Below are 17744 nucleotides of genomic sequence, written 5' to 3' on the forward strand. Positions count from 1 at the left end.
CCAGCACGACTCCGCCGCTGCCTCCGGCTGCCTCCCAATGGCGAAAAGCCACCGGTACCCTGCCCGCCTCCTTCCTGCCTACCTCCCCCTGGCACCTGCCCCGGCCCCACCTCCCCCCCCCCCGGGGGGGCTACGAGCCTGCCCCTGCCCTCTCCCACCTCCTCCCGGCCCCGGTGCCCTAGGGGCGGGGGGCTCGGCACCCCCTGCCCGCTGCTGCTGCTGCAGCGGCGGCCCGGCCCCGGTGCTCGGCGCTGCACGCCGACACCACCACCCCGCGCCGCTGAATGCAGCCCCCGCCGCCTTTTATACCGGGGAGCGCCACTCGGCCACGCCCCCCAGGGGGCGGGGCCGGCCGAGCAGCCGCCTATGAGCGCCGCGGCCGCCCGTCGCGATTTGCATATCGCTATGGTAACGCTCCGAGGCGGGCTGGCGCGCGGGGTTGCGGGGGGGGGGGGGGACACACCAGCTGTCAATCTGCGGCGGGAGCAGCCGGGCGGGCAGAGGGCGCATCCTCCGGGGTGGGAGGGGGGAGAGCCGGACGCCTGGGCCCTCCCCAAGTTGTAGACCACCCCCAACCTAAGCGCGACCCCCAACCTTGTATACAGCTATATATATACACACTTATTTATTTATTTTCCATATTTTATATATATACTTTTTATTTTTATATATGTATATATTTTTTTTCTTAATATATCTATTTTAATACTCCTTCAAGGTGTTGGCTCCGCGGTCGAGCCTGATTTACTCTTTTTTTTTTGGAAAAAAAAAAAAAAAAAACACCCTAACTCGGTTGTTTTACAGGCTCCAGCAGCTGTTGGCGAGCGCGGCGCGTTCGGGAGCGTAATTACCCCCCTGCCGGCGCCGCAGGCCTGAGGCCACGGTGATGGCCCCCCCCCCCAAAACCTTGCCCAGGCAGCTCCCGGAGGCGGCTTCCTGCCGACCCCCCCCTCTCCGAAAATACCCGGGGCGCTAGGACCGAGCCGCAACCCTCGGACATCCCAAAGCGCCCGATACTTTCGCGGTTCCCCACCCCCGCAGGAAAACGGCAGGGTTTAGCAGCCCCCCCCCCCTAAAAAAAACCCACCCACCTCCCCGTGGCACTCCCCCCCCCCTCCACGAAGGCTCGAGGCTTGGCCGGTCGCCTAAGTTGACTTTCGGGCGGGCGGGTGGAGTGACATAACCCTACGGGAGACCTCGAGCTGGTGCCACCTTCTGCTTTTGGGAAGCGCTCCGGTTAACCCTTCGCGGGACCGGACGCCTGGGCCCCTGCCTCAGTTTCCCCAGCGGTGGCTGCAGCTCCGGGCGCCACCGGGATTGCAAAGCGCCGACCCCGCTGCCCAGGAGGAGGAGGAAGAGGGAGGGAGGAAGGCTGGGGGACAGCCACCCCCCAGGATGGGGGATGAAGCCAGCTGGGAGGGGGGGGGATTCCCAACCGCGTTGCCCCACGACCCCCCAAACAGCCCCCCCCCCCCTCCTCCGGAGCACACCTTATCCCAGGTAGAAAATCCCCCTAAAAACCCCAAAAGTGGCAATTTTCCCACGCTTTTCCGCACCGGGGCCACCGAACACGCGGAGGAGAAGCGTCGCCGCCGAGCGGTGACACCTCTCCGGCCGGCTCGGGAATTAAATCACGGCAAAGCACTTCTCTCTCTAACGAGCGCCGGCACTGAAACCGCGTTGTTCCCGGGGAAGGGAGCGAGGCTTTTCCCGGCGTAATTTAATCCGGCGCCGTCCTGGGCGCCCGTTCACACTGCTCCTCCAGCAGCCGCATCCGGCGCAGCATCCGCACCGATCCGACGGCGCTTTCGCGGCCCGTATCACGCCCAGGGCAAAAGCTGCGGCGGGGGGGTGGGTGGGAAGGGGAACCCCCCCTCCTTTTGGGCTGGACGGACACACGGATATCCCCCCCCCTTCCCCTTTCCAGACCCGGGCGGAAAGAAGAGCAAACCCACGCTCAGGACAGGGGTTTTATTCCCCCCCCCCCCCTCCCCCAGGTAGAAACTCTGTTTTATTTAAATATCAAAACGCACAGGTTCATAAAAGACACGGAGCATCCCACCGGGCACGATGAAGGCTTTATTCAACGCGGCACGGCTCGAGCGCCCGCGCGGGGGCACCCAGCGGACCCCGCCGGCTTCTCCCGGGGCAGCATCGCGCCGACGCCGCGGGACCGGTTCCCGCAGCCGGATGCTCCCCCCTTCTCTCGCTTCGGCGGGGACCCTCGGACAGTTTTCACGGGCAAAGGAAATAAAAATAAGCAGAGGAGGTGGGATTAATCACTTAAAAAGGGACGAGGCGGAGCAACCGTTCCCGATTTGCCCACGACACGCGCAGCAATGGCACGAACAGGGCTGTTTTCTGCCAGCGATGGACTGGAAGGTGCTTTGCCTCGGTGGGATTTGGAGAGGCCCGAAGACCCTGGGTGAGCGGGGTTGGGTGGGCTGGCAGGGACCCAAGCGCCCGCGGGGCGGTCGGAGCCAGGGCCGGGCATGCAGGCACGTTTCGACTAGGGATCAGCTTGGCACGTGGCTCTGCTCCAGCATCCCGCGAGAAATGGCCCCCTAAAAATAAGCAAACTCAAGATCTCACACCTCCGTTTAAGAGGAGAAAGACGGATTTGGAACAGGCACGTGAGCGTGGGGCGACAGCGGCTCTCACTGCCTGCGGGTGGCCAGGGAGGGTGTCCCACCACCCCATCCCCGCGCGCTGTACCGGTGGCCGGGGGAAGCGGACGTCCTGCACCCGGACAGCGACCGCACGCTTGGCTCTCCCATCTTCAGCCTCTCCGGAGACGGCGCTCCGACCACCCAGAGCAGCCAAACGCCGGCTCCCACCATCGAGACAGAAACTGAGAATTTAAGCTCCTCAGGTCCTTTTGCCTCCTTATATCTCGCCGCAAGCGAGAGCTCACGGGACGCCCCAGCCTCAGCGGCGGCGCTGTGATTTGAGCGCTCAAGGAGAACCGGCGAGGACCCGAGCGTCTCACCAGCGCCGAAAGCCAACCGGGGACCTGGCGGCTGGGTCCGGCTTAAATAAGCCAGCTTAAAAGATAATTTATTGGAAAATTAAAACACTTCAACAACGCCACCTCCCCGAGCGACGGGACGAGGGCAACCGGTGACGCTCCGGCGAACGGACGTCTCGGAAAGCAAGAGAGCAAGGAGACACCGCCGTCCCCGCGCGGCGCCGTGTCCTGAGGTAGGGGCCGGGTCGGGCCCGGCGCTGCGTTTCCTGAGCTCTTGGACCGCTGCGCGGGACCGGGACCGGGAAAGGGTCGGCGCCGGGCAGGTCTCGCTCACAGCCTGGGCTTGATCTGCAGCCGCTTCCCTGGAAGGAGACGAGAAAAAGGTGAGGGTGGCAGAGACGCGCGGCCGGCGCTCCCCGCATTTCGCGCCCCCGGCTCGCGGCAGGCTAAAGCGATGCATTTGCCCGGACAGGGGGTGAACATCGCGGCGGAGCTCGGTTTCGATCCGTCGCCGCGAACCGACCCGTCTGCTCCCCCGGGACGGCGGGGGACAAGGCGGGGGACCCGCGGGCAGCTGGCGAGAGCTTCGCCGCCCTCCCCGAGGACGTCCCCGGCGGAGGCCGGCAGCTGGGCCGCCCCGGCGCGAGCCGAGCGGCGATGTCCCCCCGGGGGCCGCCGGAGCAGCTGCCGGCCGGCCCGACTCACCCGGCGCGGCGGCGACGAGGGGTCCGCGGGCGCCCGCCTCACCTCGGCCGCATCCTTCCTCGAGAGCGGCGTTTTCCGAGTCCCTCGAGGACGCGAAAGTCCTTTTCCACTTGGCGGTACCTGGGAGCGGAAAGGAAGAAAAGAGGAGACAACCGTCAGATTTGCCTCGATTTTCCATAGCGGAGAACCAGTCGGGAGCGGATAGAAAAACCCCGGCCACCGTACGGGGGCAGACGTTTGGACTCTCGTCCTGCTTCCTACAGCCATTTCGGAGCAAAGCACCCAGTCGCTTCACGCTAACCTATTTCCACCCGGTGCTTTCCTTCGTCAGGAAGGCGCTTTGGGGTTTTTAACGCCGCCGGCTCCAGCGGAGCTTTGCCCCGACGCTGCCCGGTACCCGCACGCAGAAGCAGCAGCATCCCCCAATCGCTCCTAGCAAAGCGCCCATGGGACCACCCAAATTACAAGCATCGTTATAGGGATTAAGGCTCCGGTCGGGTCAGCTCAAGGCAGAGAGGCTCGGGGACAGCGTCGCTGTCACCTGCAATGCGACGGGGTGGCCGGGGGCGGCGGGGGGGGGGGACAGGAGCGAGGTCCGGCGGGAAGCCGACCCGTTCGTTAGCCTGCGATTCCTACGGCGCGAAAGGGCTTAAACAAAAACCGCCCGGGCCGGCGGGGGATTTGGGGTCGGCAGAGCGGACGGGTTGCGCCCCGCCGCCGCCGGCCACTCCGCGGCAAAGCGCTGACGCCCGTAAAACGGCGGCGGCGGGGTTGTGGAGGGGGGAGATTCGGTCGGCCGGTGCTGGCGCCTGCTTCCCGCGCCCGCCGAGCTGGAGAGTGCTGCTGCCATCTAGCAGGCGCGAGCCACGGCCCCGCGAAACGCTGCCCGTCGGCCCCGCCGGGCAGGCGGATGCGGAGATTTTAAGGCCCGAAGGGACCGTTAGGGCAGCCCGGCCCCGTGCGCCCCATCCCGGCGCCCCGTGCAATGACTTGTGTTTGCTTGAGCGTGTTTTGGGAGAGACGTCCAGCACGCCCGCCACTTCCTCGGGGGATTCACGCCGCCGAAAATCTCGCCTTCGCTGTCAACGGGGACTTCCCGGTCTCGGTGGCCAGCTGTCGTTTGTTCCTCCAACAGGGAGTCCCCGGGTGGCCGGTGTTGGGTCGGGACCCGCGGACCTCCGGGACCCCAGCACCCGCTGCCGTTTCCCTGCTGGCGCTCAACCGCGACCGAAACGTTTTCCCAAACCCAACGCTTCACGGCAGGGATTGCAGCATCGATGTGCAAACGTACACCAACGTACAAACCACCTGGCGGCCTCGCGTGCCTCCTCTTTGTTTCCCCGAGGACCTCAAGCCCTTCGCTGCACCCCTCTTCCCAGGAGCGCAAGACGGCTGAGGTCATCCCGATCCCGCGCCGCCTCTGCTCGGCGTCCGACCCTCTGGGTCTCGACCCTCTCGGCAATCGCCGGCGCTGCGAGCAGCCTCCCGCAGCTCGGCTCTTCCACCCCGCGCTCCTCCCTCACTCAAAACGCCTGAAAGAGAGGCCCCGATGCTGGCGTCAAGCCAAAACCCCCTGACGCGCCTCTTGGAGGTGCCTGGACACGTTTGCAGGACCCAGTCCACGCGCTCTTCTATCAAGCCTGGCAGATGACGTGAAGTCCCGCTACGTTGCGATGGCAAAGCCAGAGCGTCCATTTCTGCCGGTTTTCTCCTTCTTTTTACCTCTGTACGGAGCGCACGGAGTGGTTGGCAGGTTTTACATGCTGGCGACCAGATGAACTTCCCCACCGCGTAGGTAGGAGCACGGTGGTCACTTGGACCAGGAGAAGACACCGAGGCTAGCGTGGAAGCAGGAGATCTCCCAGGAAAAGCGACGTTATTAAGCAATGAGCTCTATTTGGAGACGTCCTCTCTCAGTTTAGGATTACAAGAGAAGATCAGAGATGGTCGGAGATCTGGAAAGCGGCATGTGACTTATGTGTGTTGCCCATTTTGCCTCCTTCGATCTCTTCTGCCATCCAAAGCGTCTTCGTTTCAAAAACCCTTGGGCAAAACAGGTTTTCCCTACCATATCGCACTTCCAAAAACACGCCGCTGCAAACTGGACGACACACGAAGAAGCGGTGCGAGCAAGCGCGTCTTTGAGGCCAAGACAGGCGAGGAGCCCACACGATACCCATCGACGGGAAGCCACCACCCGCGCCAAGAGCCGGGGAAGCAGCAGGTCACGTCAGCGAGTTTTTCTTTCCTTTTAAACTTGGGTAAACAAACTTACTTGGCGTCTGAGCAGCCGTGGCAGTGATACATCGCTTTTGAGCTAATTTATGTAAAATAAAGAGGGCTCATTTAGCACCTTTCCACCCTTAATATAACACCCATACATCAGAGGGCTGCGCGGCAGCCCCGACCGCCTCGGCTATTAGTCACCTGTGACGCCAGCTAATGCGGCTTCGAACGCCGGCAACGTGAAACCACCCGCCAAGCAGGTGTCCTCCAGCACCCGGCCGGTCGCGCGGGGTGTCGCTTCTCCGGGCTGGCCGGGGTGTGGAAAGCACCCAACTCCTTAGCGGAGATTTTCTCGGGAGCAGCAGGACGAGGAGCGGGGATAAAGGTTGGGTTTGTTGCTGGAGACACAACGGCAAAACAGGAGCGCGGTCGCGTCCCGGTGGGCAATGCAAGACTCCCGAATCCAGGGACCGTTTCGCCGGATGCGTTTGCCCACCCGATTTTCCAGGATACCTCAGCATTCATTGCGGCGCCCTTAAAGCCCGCTCCGGCTCCGGCTTTCCAAAAGAAGCCATCGAAGACCCAACATCAGGCCTCCAAAGAGCCCAAATCCTCCGGGCGAATGGAGCCGGCGGAGGCAGCGCCGAGGACGGAGACGTGCAAGGTGGCAAAATCCGCGTTGCCAACACTCGCGCCGGAAAACCGTGTTCCAGGGTTTAGGGAGGGGAAGAGTTCGTTATTTATTTTTACGAGGCGCTAGGAAAATTGTCCAGTCTTGCTGTAAAATCATCTGTCGCCTCCCCCGAGAGGCTCCGAGGGGACGTTAGCTCCCACCGAGGCACGGGGCGACCTTGAGTCCCCGTCGCGAGGTAGAGGACGGCGGAAGGGACCTTCCAACCTCTGGGCTTTCACTGCTGCACCGAGTTTATCCGTTATTGCTGCTGTCGCCCAGGCAAGACCCTCGGCACCGGCTTCTGGTGGTGCCCGCGGAGCCCCTCGGGCTGCCGAGGCCCCGGTTCGTTAGGACACGCGGGCGCTAACGGCTCCGCGAGCCGAGCGAACGGGAGCGATAGGAAACAGCTCAATCCCCTCGGAGCAGCCGGGGAAACCGCATTAGCCGGTAGAGGTGCAGCGTCAGGAAAACGGCGCGCGTCGCCGTTCAAAGCAAATATTATCACAGAAGTAGAAATATAGATTTCTTTCCGAGTTGCGAGGGAGGGAAAAAAAAAAAAAAAAGCAGCGCCTGTTTAATTGACTACAATTAGCTTCCTGGCTGCCGCGCGGGTTTTTACGGAGCCGAGCTGATTTCACGGCTTACGCGTCCGATTTAAAAGCCGCTCCTCAAAAAGCCCGCCAGCGAGCCTTCGGCCGCGGCATAAAACCCAAATCGGCTGCCGAAGAGCAACCAAGCAAGCGCAGCGTGATTCGGTTTCTCGCCCCCGACGCAGCGAGATGCCTCGAGCCCGCTGCAGCGAAGCAGAGCCGCGGTACGGAGCAGCCGAGCCCGGGGAAAGCGGTGCCGCGGGACGGACGGACGGACCGGATACGCCGCAAACCTCAACCCGACGGGGCGCCTCTTCCCGCGGCTGCCCCCGTCGCCCGCCGCCGGCAAAAAAAAATATATTTTCTGCTTTTGTGCATGGGAGATTCTGCAAATTGTGTGATCAATCTTGGGCCGCGTCGAGCGCTCCTCCGCTCCCTCTCCCGCCCTCTGCCTTTCGGGAGCGGGCGCAATCCATCTTCCAGGAACCAGGTATATAATTTCTAGTTAGCGAAAGCTGGGCGAAGAAGCCCCTTTTTCATTACGATGATTGAACTGCTTCCAAAGAGAGGAGCAGGGCTGGCTCGCGAGCCCTCTGCGGAGAGCCGAGCTGCTTTTGCTGAGCTTGTCAGCCTCGCCGGAGAATTAGGACTTCCAGCGCTCTTCCTTCTGATGAAAATCAACATTTATTTTGCCTAAACCTAAGAAGGTGTCAGGCAGACCGAGAAACTTGCCACTCTTCGCGGGGAGAAGGGAGTGAAAGGGAGAAATCTAATAGAAATATATTATCAAGTCCGAGGAGTGGACACTGCAGTAAATCACGCGTCAGGTGGCACCATTACATTTTTCAATAAAAAGAGGCCTTCCCCCAGACGCATCCTCTCCGAGCATCTTCATCTGGACCCAATGGGAAAGTTAAACAAAATCCGTTTCGACCAGATGCCGAGCGGAGGGGGGAGAGGAGAAGGGGGATTTAAAGGCACACGGCCAGTGGGGGAACCTGCAGGAGAAAAGGAAGCGGCTCTCGTCCCGGTTCCCAAGCCCCTGAGGGTCCTCAAAAGCTCTTCTCTCACCTCTGCAATGCACAGGTCCGGGAGGGTCACCCAGACCAGAAGGAGCTACCGACGACATCAAGCCAGCCCCGGAAAAGGACGGTGGCCAGACACGTCCCACGCTGGTGGAGGACCGCGCGGTTGCTCTCAGCTGTACGTGGAAGGCACCCAAGCCCCGATGGGGTGCCGAGAAAGAAGGATCGTGTCTAAAAAGCGCCGTTCGACGGCAAGCCAGGCAACGCTCCCGTTATTAATACGCTGGGAGCAGGGCCTGACTGGGGAGCGAAGGGCATGGAAAAATTGCCACCCGAATTTTCTGCCCTCTGGGACACTTCCCGGCACCGCTCTGCCGCACGCACATCCCCGCAGACCTCCCCAGGGTAAGAAATCCTTGCTCTCCTCCCCAAAAAACACATGCACGTTTCCCCCAGCCGGGAGGAATATCCTTGAACCGCTCGCGGGCCACCTTGGGGGAGCCGGGAAGCTGAATCCGACTCCGAAATGGCTTTTCCTTTCACAGCTGAAGCGCACGGCTGAGTCAGCTCCGGAGGAACTTAGGCAAGGGAGGCCTTTTTTTTAACAAAGTCGAAGAACAAAAGGAGGGATAGAAAGGATACGGCGAGGGCTAACCCCCAGAATTTTCTGCAGAAGCTTTTCAAACGGAAAAAGCAGCCAGGGGCTGGTCTGAGGGCTTTTTTTATCCCAACTGAGTGTTGCATGGGAGAGGAGGCGGTGTTTGCAGTGTTTTCCAACTTTATCCACTCCCCCTCATCTTCTCCTTTTGCATTTTTTCCTACTGGAAAGCACGCGTTTGCGGGGGGAGGCTCACCCGTCACGCCGGTAACAAGGAGGTTTTATCCTGAACGACAATGCCAGGGCTGCCTTCCAGTCTGCCCGAGACGCGCGGAGCGATTTCCCAGGTCATTGTATACGGTAGAGGCACGCAGAAGAGAATAAATCACTGCACTCCGCCAGGAACGCTTCGGATACCCACACACGGAGATAATAAATAAGCGCGCTGCAGCTGCTGCGCTCAAAGGGAACAACTCTGCCATCAAATGCCCCCAAGTGCCCTGATCTCCCGTAGCCGGGCACATCAAAGTTTCGACGGTGCAAACTGCACCCCATCCGCAGCCCCACGCTTAATCTCGGAGTTGAAGACCTGCACTGAACCCCTCCAGCTGCCCCTGAATTACAGCATGGGCACACATTAACCAAAAATTCAGCGTGCGGCTATTCCACTGAAACCTCCTACCACCAGCGATGGGGAAACTTCAAAGCTGGGTTGGTAGGAGAAGCCTTGCACAGAAGGAAAATCATGCCTTCCTTTCTAACCAGGATGTTTAAAATCGGGATGCATCTCAGGAGATTTCTTGCTGCTGCCTGGGGATGCGTGCACCGGCAGAGTTGCCACCTTCCCGTGTCTTTTCTCCTTAATTCCTTCTTTTACGAGGAAAGAAACAATCAGCCGTGAGAGAAGCAATCAAATCCAACCCGCTATGCTGCCACTAACTGGAAGGAAAAATTTCTTTACTATGAGGGTAACAGCACCGGAAGAGGTTGCCCAGAGAAGCTGTGGAGTCTCCATCCTTGGACATGTTCAAAAGCTGCCTGGACAGGGTCCTGGGCAACACGCTCTTGGTGACTCTGCTTGAGCAAGGGGGTTGGACTAGATGATCTCCAGAGGTGCCTTCCCACCTCCACCATTCTGTGATTCTGTGATACCTGGAGAAGTCAACTCCGTTCACACGGGTGGACACAGCTAGTCACGAGCGCCAAGTCCTGAACTCCCACATCCTCCCTACCCAAGGAGGACCCCAGCGTGGGCCAGATGCTGCACAGTGCGGGGAGGCAGCGTGAGCAGGCTCCCTCCCTCCTGCTTTACCCTGCTCATGCCAACAGCTCGTTCAAAGCCGGGAGCAGAGATTTCACCCCCAGCAACTTGGCAAGTTCACACAAACTATGAGATATGGTGATTCCCAGATCTGTTCTCCACCAGCGAGCTGAAGTTCATCCTGAAGGAGCCTGGGTTGGACCATCTAAGAGGCCCTTTTCATCTCTAACTGGCAGGGTACTAAATAATGCCAGTGGGGAGATCACAGCGCTGTCAGCTCTTCAGAAACCCCGAGCAAAGTCCAAAAGGCCTGATCTCCAGACCGTCCATCACAAGAGGACGAGGCTCTTAAAGATGGGTAGAAGATTAATACAGAAGTTCCAGGCCTGGCACATGAGTGCGACCTGGCAGGTCTGAAACTTGCCTGCAAAATCAATACGGAAAGAGGACTGGAAACATGCAGGCAGTTAGATCCATGCAGAAAGTAAATCAGAAAGAGTATTTTCAAATGCCGCTTGTGGGATAAGAAATAACGATTCTGATTCAGATCGAGAGCTCAATTAGAAAAAGTCAGGACGCTCATCACGTTTATTGGAAGTTTCAACCCAATTGGCTGCTTTGCAATACAGAAATTAAGTAAGAATGAAGTTTCTTACCTTACGACTTTCCCAGAGCCACAAAGACACTACAAGATCCTACACCTCCAACTCCAACCCTCCATAATACTCTGAATATCGGCACTGCCCTAAAGCCTATACGGCATGCCAAGCCACCTCATGCTTGGCACTGAAAGATGTGCCCATGATCAAAAGAAGGATGACCGAAACCAGTATCCAGATAAAATAGGATCCATCAAAGCAAGCTAAACCTCCCCCACTGTGGGGTCCACTATCAAACACCCACAAAATCCATACACATCTGCTGACTCAGGAGGAGAAGATGCAATCACTAATGATGAACAAATCCAGCATGTTAACGGGAAACCAATTAGTCTGATACACATTGCTCTGCTCGAGGAACGGGTGTTGCCCGCAGCCTGCAACTCCATAGATTTTGCATTAGAAAAGCAATTATATTAGAGGTTTGTTAATTCAGTTATGACAGAGAATTTTGATGCTCTCTAATTAAACTCCATCTGCATGCTTGATGTAGCATGTATCAGCCTGGGACTGCGAGGCCAGAGGAGACAGCAGGGGAGGGTCGTGCCCTGAGGAGAACGGGACAGCAATGACGGGGAGGAGGGCAGGAAGATCATCTCACCACCCTGTAGTTATGTAGATCAACTTCTTCAATTATAAGAAACATCTGCTACGTGCCAGGCTACGTGAGCCAGGAGAGATCCAGTTGAGCCCTTCACAGTGACTGCCACAGGGGGAAACGAGCTGTTCAGGTCCAGCAAAGGTCTGCACCACCCCTGGAGCCTTCCCAGCTGATGAAGTCAGGAGAGTGTTGGTGGTATACTATACCATCAAAGACCACTTTCCCCTCTACTGATAGGACTGGAGGAGATCTCCCGGGCCATCCTCCACCAAAACGGCCCGGCCCCGGGCCCCCTTTCCCTGCAGCCTCAAGCTCGCTGTCTGCACGCAAGAGGACAAGCCTAGCAAGCCCTACAGATCTTTGCGTCACAAAGCCAGGATACATTTTGGCTTGTCCCTGTTTCCTCACTGTGTTGGAAGCGCTTAAAGACTTCTAGGCTCAGTCTCTTCTTCCTCTCCTCAGCTTGGGCTTGTCTGTTTGATATCATTCCCAGAGGATCTGCGGGCTCCTGTAACTGCCATGAGGTCTCACCATGACTGCCTAGATGCCTCCACCTCCTCCTGCAACTCTCCCACCTGCTTCCTGAGGGGTGTCACCATCTGGCACGTCCCTTGTTGCATGACCTTGACCTGCCAGCCATGGCTGGCCCGGCACATGACAAGCCAGACCTCACGGTTGAGGCTGGACAGGCTTAAGTAGGAGGCTGGACTTGATGACCGCCACAGGTTCCTTCCACGCTGAATTATCCTATGAACCTATGGACAAGGGCTGAACTTGGGCTAAGGCATTTAGGGTGAGTGAGGGTCTTAGTGGCCTCATGGCCCTCCCCTGCACCCCAAACCCTGAACCCGCTCACTCAGCAGGCTCCTGACCCCTCTCACAACTAAGTGCGTTGCTCAGAGCACAATGAAAGCTCAGATGAGCCAAGTTCCTACAGAGTAAGAAAATAAGGCAGGAAAATCCTTTCATCTCAGAGAGTCTGGAACGAGTTGGACCCTTATTGTGCTTCCTTCTCCCCAACATCCCCCCTTATAGACAGGTGGCATCTCTGCAGGGACCGAGCCTGATCCAGCCCTGGCGACCCACGACTCGGAGCACGGCAGCATGTTAGTGAGGGAAAGGTCCTGCCACGGCAGTTCAGGAGTCAGTCAGCTGCCGCAGGAGAAGGCAGGACCTACCTGCAGAGAAAGCCTGCTGCCTCTGTGGGTGGCAGAGACGGAGAAGCAGCCCAGCCGGGCTAAATGGAGGAGGCTGCATCTGCCACCACTTTTGGCAGCGTCTCCCCAGGGTTGAAGAGCAATGGGAGCCACACTAGCTCCAGTGCGATGCTGGAAATGATGTGGAAACTGTTCGGACACTGTGTGAGCAAGAGATGCCTACAGGGATCAATAGGCCCAATCCTCTGCAATGGATTGGATCCTTATCACATCGAAGTCAATGGCAAAAATCCCATCACTGTTTTTCCCTTCCTTTCTCCCTTCTCCTTTTATGTGCCTTAGCAGCATCTGCTCTAGCAGATCCCCATCACGAGGGCCCACGGGGCAGCAGCCTGCTGCGCTGTAACACCTCCGTTGCTCCGGCAAGCAGATGGCACAAGGCATGCAACAGCGTCAGTGCAGGGAAACGAGTGCGGCACCCTGGCAGCCCGCCCAATGGCAGACCCTGCTGTCACTGCTGTCCCTCATCGTCCCTGCAGCACCAACGTGCTCCTGGTGCCACGCTTCCCTGTGCAGACCGCCCAGCTGTCCCGGACATCGGGGAGGTAACGCCAAAGTAGCTGCAGATAGGGGCCACTACAGGGAGTTGCTATCAAACAGCCACGCACTGCCCAAATGAGAGCTGCTATTTCCCCGAAACGCAAAGGAGATCAAACATTTACTAGCTCCTCTTATGGCTGAAAGCCATCCCCTGGCTCCCCCTTCTGCTTTTCGTCCCACAGCCCCCAAGCCTCATGCACACCAGCAATTAAGCTCCAAAGCTCCTACTAATTGGGAAAGTATGACAAATGGGGAAAGTGAGGCAGGCAGAAGTCAAACACCACTGCCCTGTTAAAAATCCTGTTTCTGCATGGATGCCTCAGCTGCTGCGGTCACCTGCAGAGGCTAAAGTCACTGTGAGCAAAGATCTCAGATAATCTACACATCTCCCATTAGGTTGATGTACTACACAGACCTGCAACGGGAGGCTCAGAAAACTTCTGAGGACCAGGAGCAGTCTTGCTCTGCAGCAAGCGAAAGTAGAGATGAACTAAGGAAAGTAGCCCTCAAGCCCTCAGCCCCCCAACTCTTCCCAATTAAGCAGGTGGTCAAGCTGGGCATATTGCAGTGACCCTGAGGCATCATGAGCCACCTCACCACCTACTTTCCCACAGCCCTTATTGGACACCCACCCACCCACCACAACTTGCTGAGCTTCTTGGCCCCGTGAGTGACCAGGGGACTTGGAGCAGGTAGGGGTACAGAAAAGGGAAAGTTGTTCTCCTTTGGGTGAGGCACCAAGGACTTCAAACAGGTTCCTCAGAAGTTGCAAGGCCTAAGAAAGCTTCTCAAACACCTGAACCAGACTTTGGGGAAGGCAGGTCCACTCCAGCAATAAACTCTTGGCCACAATACTCCCACCAACAGTAGGAGAGACCACCCAGGCTGCAGGAGTAGGCACTCACTCCTGCTCAGAAAGGGGGTGCTGACAATGATGAGCCAGACAGAAGGAGTCTGAAGGAAGGATATATAGAGGAGGAGCAGGAAGACTGCATGGGCCAAAAGAGCTTCCCTCAACCTGGTTGTAGGAGACCCAGAGCCCATGCAGGTCAACCCATCCAAAGAAAAGGTGATGGAGGTGGACCAACCACAGGTGCAGCCACTGCCTCATGACTTCATCTTGGCCCGTATCTTTTCCAAAAAGAAACAGCAGCCTCCTGCCAGGAGGACCAAGACCTCTGCTCCCCATGAGCCACGGTTCAGACTCTTAAGCAAGTCCAACGTGGCTCAGGTATCTCCAGAGAGTAGCTGAGGTGTAGGAGAGAGACCCGGTTCTTTCCTATCTGAAGGAGAGACGGGGACTACTGGAGGACTGCTGTCTTCAGCTACCTGTCTTCCACTGCCTTCAGCTCACTGCTGTCTTAGGTCACTTAAAGGGCAGTCAAAGATGTCCTTATCCATGGAGTTGCATAAGTAATAATGGATCAAGATAAGAAACTATATAAAGAGCTGTTCCCATGAATAAATAAGAGACTTCCATTTTATCCTAAAGAAGTCCTAGAAATCAGTGCAAAGTCTGCACTAAATGCTTCTTTAGAAGCACTTTTCAGGATTGGGCTAATTTCTTAATACTGTACAAATATATTTCTCTCTATCCGACCCTAGCGAGACCACACCTGGAGTTCTGTGTCCAGTCTGGGGCTGCCCAATGGAAGAAAGACATAAACATACCAGAGCAAATCCAGCAAAGGCCACCAAGACAGTGGGGCTGGAGCACAGGACATACAAGGAGAAACCCATTTCCACACGCAGGAATCCAATTGCCCAGGTTCTACCCATCAGACAACATTTCCTCCCAGGCCCTACTGACAGGAGAAAACTGTACCGACTGAGTCACGCCTGCACTGATGCTCAAAGACGTTATTGCGTTACTCCTGCTCAACAAGGTTACCATCCATCAGCTGAGCTGCAGTAACTGTCCATGCGAGCGCTCTCAGACTGCAACGCAGCACAGCTAGAAAGCCTTGCGCAGCAAGAGCATTACTTTTGCTCTTTTTTGCCGTTGGCTAAGCACCGACACACAGTCTGTTCCCGTAGTCCAGCAGATGCTGGCCCCCATTTTCCCAGGACAACCCAGTCGAGCCTGATCCTTGATCACCCACCCATGCAGATGCTCTCTGTAAGGCCTCAGGCCATCTTCTGCCACTGGCTTGCACCAACCCAAGGGATGCCAATGGGGTTAATTTTTATCTGCCTCTCCGGCTGCTGAGATGGTTTTAGAGAGAAGAGCCAACAGCAGGAGAAGTGTTAAATGGGACACTGGAGGCAGTGGATCCCCTGTGGGACCCTCCGCACTGCAGTCAGCCGAGGAGATTCGCTCGGGGGAGACCAGCTGCAGACACATGTAGGGCTTGGAGTACTGGCTTTGTGTTAAATAAATAACATCTGCTCTCTGATTTTAGCAGCTGAGAAGAAAGAAGGAGAAAACACAGGGAAAACATCAACCTAGAGCAATAGCTGCGGCTTACCAGGAAGATGCTACCATCTCACACACGCTCTGATGCGGGAGCTGGAGATGTTGGCTGAGAGACCAGGATACAAGCATGCTTCCCCGCACACCCTTCCAGCACGTCTAGGACGCTGCTGAGGAGCAATCGCGTCTCCTGCATCGCCCGGCAGCGGCTCTCGCTGCTGCGCCAGCAGGTGGGAAGCAGCTCCGAGCTGCCTAACACGACACGGAAAAAGTTTTAACCCTCGAAGGCGAGAGCAGGCGAGCTGAACCTGGGTTCGGGCAGGGAGGGCGGGCGAGGGGGATTTGCGCTCTCAAAGTTATTCCTCCAGAAGTGAAAGCTGTAAACAAAAATAGAAGCACTGCACCTCGATGAATTCCTCCAAAGCAAAAGCGTTTGAGCGTGCTCAGCGGAGCCGTTAAAAAAGACTGTAGCGAGCATCTTCCATTAACGTTACGACCGTGAAATATGACAATAAAATGATAGCCGTATGGTCGCAAATTTGCAGCCCGCCGAGTTGCTAGGGGTTTATCGTCACTCAAACGTGCAGAGAGCTGTAAAATGTTTACAGAAAGGGTCGTTTGCAGCTATAAAATCCTCTTTTCTCTCCTAAACAAGGCTGAGTGGAGCCATTTACAAACCCCTGAATGTTCATCGGGGGAGAGGGGAACATCTGTTCTCTCCAGGAGTTTTCAGTGATCTTCTCGAACAAATTAACTAAAATGGGTGCTTTCTAATTAAATTAGCACTCGATTGGAATGGTTTGCATTGGTGCGCTTGCTTACAATTAGCGCAGGGAGGCCAGTTAGGCTCCGGCGCAGGCTATTTAACTGGAAGGTGAAATATGGAAAAGCACATTACCTGGAAACGCTTGCCGGAGGGGCAGGGGAGCCGCGTGCTCCCTCCGGCTCTGCCCTCCCGTGGCACCACGGGGCACTCGCAGAACAAAACGAGGTGAAGGACGCAATGCTGCCGAGCGCTGGTGCACGCGTGGCAGCATGACGGTTTCCAGTCTTGCTCGGTGGCACAGAGCTGCTGGGAAGCCCCTTGCAACGTTCACCTGCTACCCGAGAAGACGCACCTCTGTGCTAGGGATTGGAGAGCAGGTTAATTCGGATTAGCCGACGTGCCGGTGGGAAGCACATAAGGTGGAGGCGACACTCACCAGGAACGGATGTTTCGTGCTGGAACAAACGGTCAGGCCTCGAGAGGCTGTGGGGAGAGAGGGCTGAGGGGCACCAAACTCGTGAGCAGGGCAGGAGGATGTCCACCTCCAGCACCCGCCTCCCCGAGCACCACAGTCTGACCCGTCCATCCCGAGGCATCCCTGGAGTTTGGCAGCTATCACAGACGATGGGCATGGGATGGGCCTTAAAATCACGGGGCTGAGCCTTTAAACAGCCCACAGGGACACGGCTCCAGTGGTGATTAAGTTTGGCCTGGTCAGCTCCAAATCCCCTCTCACCCAGCATCTTCCCTCCTGTACATGCAACTGGTGTTTTTCTTTGCTCCTCCCGCATTCGGCAGTATTAAAAAGGCATTTCTCAAATTGTCGCCTTTCAACCAAGCAATTCAGACCACTCTGTAACAATAACCTGTCCTCCTCCTTATTTACTACTGCACCAATTTGCGTGTCACCTTCAGGCTTTACAAGCCAGAAATGGAGTATCATCATCAAGCTCACGGGGACGAATGCTGAGCATGCCTGGTCCCCGGCTCTGCCCCGCTGGAGGATGGTGAGGTCCCCAAAACAGCATTGCAGATCCCAGCTATTTACCTATCTAATAACCACAGCTAGGCAGGGACACAAGGTTCAGTTCTGGCTGATCAGGATGAACGCCCATTAGTGGAAAACATATATGCATACATATATATACAATACGGATCCCTCCAGTAACTGGCCTTAGACACTCCCCTGCACAAACTGCTCTCTCAGTAGCCTGCTGGACTTCTTGGTCCCTCCAGGTGTGAGGAACCTCTTGGGCTGCAAGGTGCTCCAGGGAAAGCCTCTCTGTTGACTCCTGGTGATAGGTGCCACTGCCGGCCCATGGGACCGACGGCTCTCCCAGGACGAGCCGGGGCGAGGGCGCGTTTTCTCTGGTTAGGTATCGGGGTTCCCTCGGCCACTGTCGTGCCCCTGTGCTCTTCGGTGTGAGCAGAGACGAGCGTCTAATCACACAAACCACCAGACATCACCCCCAAGCGCGGGGCAAACAGCATCCCCGCACTCA

At 57.2% G+C, this 17744-nt stretch overlaps 1 protein-coding gene across 2 annotated transcripts in view; it reads right to left on the reverse strand.

Moving 5' to 3' along the window:
* Positions 1-2061: 2061 nt before the first annotated feature.
* Positions 2062-17744, reverse strand: part of ZC3H3 (zinc finger CCCH-type containing 3) — a 167634-nt gene continuing 151951 nt past the window's right edge. The window contains exons 12-13 of one of the 2 annotated variants that reach the window (XM_068933518.1): positions 3716-3793; positions 2062-3330 (exon numbers count right to left, since the gene is read on the reverse strand). In XM_068933518.1, coding sequence (XP_068789619.1) covers positions 3299-3330; positions 3716-3793 — 110 coding nt within the window. In that variant the 3' untranslated portion in view covers positions 2062-3298. Of the gene's footprint in view, positions 3331-3673; positions 3794-17744 lie in introns of both variants that reach the window. The other variant, XM_068933517.1, reaches the window with a different exon arrangement.

Source organism: Struthio camelus, chromosome 2 (assembly GCF_040807025.1).
Source record: "Struthio camelus isolate bStrCam1 chromosome 2, bStrCam1.hap1, whole genome shotgun sequence".
Classification (NCBI taxonomy): Eukaryota; Metazoa; Chordata; class Aves; order Struthioniformes; family Struthionidae; genus Struthio; species Struthio camelus.